This window comes from Amphiura filiformis, chromosome 11 (genome assembly GCF_039555335.1).
Source record: "Amphiura filiformis chromosome 11, Afil_fr2py, whole genome shotgun sequence".
NCBI lineage: Eukaryota > Metazoa > Echinodermata > Ophiuroidea > Amphilepidida > Amphiuridae > Amphiura > Amphiura filiformis.
Genome location: NC_092638.1, coordinates 46,163,273 through 46,168,618, shown reverse-complemented (window position 1 = coordinate 46,168,618; position 5,346 = coordinate 46,163,273). Strand labels below are relative to the sequence as shown.

Here is a 5,346-nt window from a genome sequence, read left to right as displayed (position 1 = left end):
AGAGAAAAACTAAGCAATATATGTATAAAAGTACTCCAAATTCCAGAAAAATACAGCACTTAATTTTTTAGAGTAACATAATAATAACGTGTTTGGCCAAATTAAATATAGCTAAATCCTAATCCTTTACCTAGAAGTAACTGGCGATAAAAGTCTATTTTTTAATTTTTAATATTTGACCAATTTTTGGAAATAAGGGCCAAAAATGTGCATTTTTATGGTGTTTTTCATATGCTGTGACAGTCAAGCCCAAAGACTAGTTTCAGCTTATTATGTATCCTAGTTTTTTTGTTTTTTTGTTTTTTTACTGAACATTTTTAAATGCTTAGACTTGTTCCAAGTCTTTGAATTTTGGGCCTGCAATTTCAGTGCATTAAATGGCAAAAATATTAAACTTTAACTTATATTGTCAGTTAATTCAAACTTAAGGATGAGGATTTATTTATGTTTCATTTGGCAAAACAGGATAATATTTTTTTTAATCCAAACAAATTAGTGCTGCTATTTTCTGTAATTGAGTAGACAGACCAAATTAGAGTGTACAGAAGAAGTATCTGCAGAATATTGTATTGAAATAAATGATAGACCACCTATATTATATGTAAATGAAGTTTTTGTAAGTTGGGCTATATCAGTTGAAATCCATACACCCCCTGTGGAAGACATGACTAATCTTCCACACATGGAGTGTGAATTTCACATGGAGTTACATGAATAGGTGACTACATTTGAAACTCACACCCCCTGCGTGGAAGATTAATGTCATGTCTTCCACAGGGGTGTATGAATTTGAACAGGAATAGCCTAATGCTCTATTATATTCATAGCTGTGCTCCAAAGTGAAATAAATGTAAAAATAAGACAAAAATAGAAATATGCTTTATAATATTGGATAATAAAATGGTCAGTTTGACTGTGCAGAATTGTTTTCAAAATACTTTGTTTTTATTTGCGAGTTTTTTTTAAACCTAGGCTCACAAATGTATAAACCTGATTTCTCAATTAGAAAACCATGGATAAACCAGTTTTTTCAAAAGTGAAAAGCAGCATGTTTCAAAATCTTGAACAGCCAAGGTTGTTTTAAATGTAAAAGTTTCAGGACTGATGTTTTTTTTAATTTTAATTTTTCAATTTGAAAACTTGGTTTTTTGACTTGGTCAATTGTCTTTGTCAATTATTATGAAATCAGGATTTTTTACCCAAAAAGAAAAAATAATAGGTTTCTATCTTCTATGTGCAAATTGCTTATCACTGAAATACAAAGATGCTACTTTACATGTTAAAGCCTGAATTCAGGCATTTTTACAAGGCAACTTTTTTGCACTTATTTATTTCAACTTGTTTTGGGAATTTTTACCCTAAGTATGTGTGCTACATGTATTTCAGACTTTTGCACTTGGAGTCTTCTTGAGCGGCATCTCTGGAAGTGTCTACTCTTCAATATAAGCCAACATTGGGTCATTTAGGCTTTCTGCTTGAACGAACCGCTACACTGTTCAATGGCTTTCTTGTACTATATGAAATGTGGTGGGCGATTTAAAATGCACGGGCCACAGGGCAAAGAACCATGGAAATTACCAAACTTTGTGCGCATACTGCTGGGCAATGATGTCACATGTCAAGTGGTCTATTCTAAAGAATTTAAATGCTTAGACTTGTACCAAGTCTTTGAATTTTGTGACTGCAATTTTACATTGAATTACAAAAATATTAAACTTTGACTAGTTAATTCTAACTAAAGGATTAAGAATTATTTACATTTCATTTGGTAAAACAGGATAATATTTGTTTTAATGCAAAAAAATGAGTATAGTATTTTTCTGGAATTGAGTAGACAGACCAAATTAGAGTGTACAGAAGAAGTATCTGCAGAATATTGTATTGAAATAAACGATAGACCACCTATATTATATGTAAATGAAGTTTTTGTAAGTTGGACTATTCCAGTTGAAATCCATACATATTTCTGGTACAAATGGAAAAAAAATGTCCAATAGGCCCGCTTTATTTTGAGGTCTGGGTACGACCTTGATCTATACAAACCAGGCACAAGAATTTTCCTTTTTTTAAAAGAATTCCTTTTTTTTTGGCCAAAATTTCTTCTGCACTTTTATTTCTTTTTAGCCTATTTTGAGCATTTTTCCACATTTTCTGCGCTTTTTCCTTGTTTTCCTTCAGAATTTTCCTTTTTTTCATTGAAATGTGTTCTCATGCCTGACAAACATAACCACAGACACACTAAGATGTTCTGGTATTTTATCAATTCCAAGTCTTACACGTGTGGTCAGCCTAATTAGTGGGTCTTCACCTTTCTTGTCCGGTACCATCCCACTCCTGGTTAGTATCACAGCTCTTCCTTTGTCTTTTCTTACTGGATGGAGAGATACGACTAATCTATACAAGCGCCCTCTATTGGTTTCATCAGGCATAATGACCACACTTATGTGGTGTTCGCGAGCCTTTGGATCAACTCCTTCTGTAGGATAATAACAACCGATTCGAACATTGCAGTAGCATTGTTCGTGAATATTTGCATTGTATATGTAGACGCCATGATTTTTGCACGTAGCAACAGGAAACCGACGAGGTGAATCCGGTTCCAGTGGTATCTTGGCTCCAAGAGTGGTGGACTTTGAATCGGTGAAGTCAAAAATATTCACACGACTTGCAGATGAAATGGTGTCTACAGGAAGTTTTCGTATGCCCACGGCATCAAGGAATTTTTGGGTGATTCCTGGTGTTTGTATGATGGGTGATCGATGGAAGTACAGATAGAGCCGAGGATGTCTGGGATCGTCGAGGGAATCATCCCATGTGCCTTCTGTCAGCATAATGCGTTTCCTAAATGCTTTGTTTAGAATCTGAAAGAAACACAAACATGAATGAATAATTAGAAAACAATTCTGAAGAAATTTTATTCCCTGTGTTATTCTAATTTTATCCTGAGCAGGAGGAGAAAATTGCAAAAGGGTCTAGATTTTATAAGATTGTCATGCATTTATCAGACATTTGCTCTTACCTGAGCACTCAAAATGTAGCTAGTTATCACAAAAGTCTTATTTATTTCACAGAAAAATCACACCTCTTTCTTTTGTTCAAAGCATCTAAACGAAACATTAAGCAGGTCAGGCCTAAAAAAATTGTACATTTTTATTGGGTTAAAATAAAATATAAGTGTGAGCTTCCATTTTCATCAGGCTGGCTCAAAATCAATTTTTTTTACTGCAAGACAAATGCCCCATATACATAGATCAGCATACCTCTGGATGATGTTGTTGTACATAAGCACCAAGTTTCATCAACCTCACTTCCCGCAGCTGACTCGGGGACATGTGTTCGAATCTTATCTCGGAGAGCAGGCCTACCAAAGCACCATCACTGAACACACCTTCATCCTTCTTGTCATCAATAGCACTTGTATACCAATGCTCAACTTTCTTATACAGCATAAACTCATCATTGACAACAATATCATCTCTGCTAACCAGCTCAGTTAACTCTTTCAAATTTAGTCTCGAAAGATACTTTCCCGTCATCTGTTGAAAATATGTCGCCAATATGCCCAAGCACCTCTCAACTACTGACGGCACATCAAATGACTCGGCATAACACAGTGTGTCTAAAGCCTTCTTTACGCTATGTGGAGACACAAACTGTAGGAGATACTCAGCACAGAATCCTTTGAGTTCTACGACATTGTATTTGTCTGCCAGTTTCAGTATAGGGTAGATGTTGTCGTTGGGTAGTTGGATATTTCCGGTGTACATGAATTGAAGCATGGTTCCGAAAACTGGGATGCAATCTTCAGATTCTTCTAATTTCTTCACAATCTGAAAAAAGAGCAAAGAATGATCGATGAATAACTGTATAGAAATATTACTGTCAAAAATTGCATGCCCCCCCCCTCAGCCTGTCATAAAATCTTTTCCCCTCCTTAGAAAGCTCATGCTGACAACTGCATGTTTTAGCATACTGGAATGTAAAGTTGGGTCTATGTTACTTATTAAATTTTTCTTGGGGGGGGGGGCAGTAGCATAGCCAGTACTTTTTCAGAGGGTGTGCAAAGGGGGCAAGACAACTTTTAAGGGGGAAAACTTGACGAAAATGGTCAAAAATGGGCTAAAAAATACAAAGAGGCCTAGAAATCATAAATATTAGGGTGACCAGCATCCTACATGGAGGAAACAGGGGGACAAGACTTCTCACAGGAGGGGCAGCTACCCCTGGCTATGCCACTGGGGGTCTCCCTGATTGAAGGTACACTGGGATATGCCACGGTTTTGGTGTACCTTTTCAGCAATTTAGGTATATCGATGCAGGTGTGTTTTCATTGGACCCCCATGCGAAAAGGGCCCTTAGAAACAAAAACAAATAAAAAAGCGCAGTGATTTATAGTGCGCTACGCACAGGCACAATGCCTAGACATTGATCCACAAGCCTCAGCACACTTTACACCCAATTAGGGCAAATTTGGGTGCTTTTTGTGAAAAGTTGGTGTACTGATGGGTTGCAAAAACAGCAAATAGAAAGTCAGCATCCGAAAGTCTGTGTGGCACATCGTACAGAGAATTATTTGAAGAACCCCACATTCTTTTTCCCTATTTTTTTCTTGTATCAAGTAAAAGAGTGCTTACCTTTCCCTCTTCAAACTTAGCACCGCCATTATTGGCCCATTTTGGGTCACACATGGTATGAAAGATGTCACTCCAGACACATAAGACCATCTTCTGGACATGGAACCTATTGCCTCCTACTTGAATGATAATATCACTCAAATCAGAGTTGTTGAAATTCATGGAAAGCTTACTACTCAGTGCTATTGTGTCCCTGTATGTGATTCCTTCTTTATGATTCTGAAATAATTATAATGATTAAAGGTATTAGTGAGAGTTTTAAACCATCAGGGGGGCATGGGGAAAGTCCCTCTAATTCCTGACTTTGCCCCCCTACTTTCCCCCAGTCGATATTTGAAATTATGGCAATTATTTCTGCTCTCCCCCTACCACTGAAAACTGGCGCTGCCACTGGAAACCATCCCTGAACTTGAACAGTTCCATACCACAAAGGGAGAGCCACGTTGCAGTCATTTTGCTATCCTACTCCCTATAGGCCTAACTCTACAGCTTCCAAAACAACAATGCTCAAAGCATGCAAATAATATTTGCCATTTTGACACTAATCTTGCCCATACCATATTGATGGTGCATTTCAGTCTTAAACAGGACATGCATGTGCAGTTTTTTGTTGTTTTTGGATTGGAATTTTCTCTTACCAGTAGTGTAGTAGTGAGGGCAGAATGTCCCCCTGACAAAAAATGAAAGAGAAAAGTGCCACCTGACAAATAAT

General features: G+C 36.9%; 1 protein-coding gene across 1 annotated transcript; it reads right to left on the bottom strand.

The window, feature by feature from the left end:
• Positions 1-1,727: 1,727 nt before the first annotated feature.
• LOC140164900 (galectin-3-binding protein-like) lies at positions 1,728-4,847 on the bottom strand. Its single transcript, XM_072188280.1, has 3 exons — positions 4,635-4,847; positions 3,261-3,830; positions 1,728-2,861 (listed from the first exon to the last, which is right to left on the bottom strand). The coding sequence occupies exons 1-3, from the start codon at positions 4,794-4,796 to the stop codon at positions 2,193-2,195; spliced, it is 1,401 nt and encodes a 466-aa protein (XP_072044381.1). The 5' UTR covers positions 4,797-4,847; the 3' UTR covers positions 1,728-2,192.
• Between the last annotated feature and the right edge of the window lie 499 nt (positions 4,848-5,346).

What these genes read in the sequence shown, in the direction of transcription:
- LOC140164900 (XM_072188280.1), bottom strand. Translation starts at nt 4,796, where the DNA reads ATGAATTTCAACAACTCTGATTTGAGTGATATTATCATTCAAGTAGGA. An exon ending in CTAAGTTTGAAGAGGGAAAG is followed by an intron (nt 3,831 to 4,634) that starts GTAAGCACTCTT and finishes CTCTTTTTTCAG; the next exon opens with ATTGTGAAGAAATTAGAAGA. An exon ending in TACAACAACATCATCCAGAG is followed by an intron (nt 2,862 to 3,260) that starts GTATGCTGATCT and finishes TGTTTCTTTCAG; the next exon opens with ATTCTAAACAAAGCATTTAG.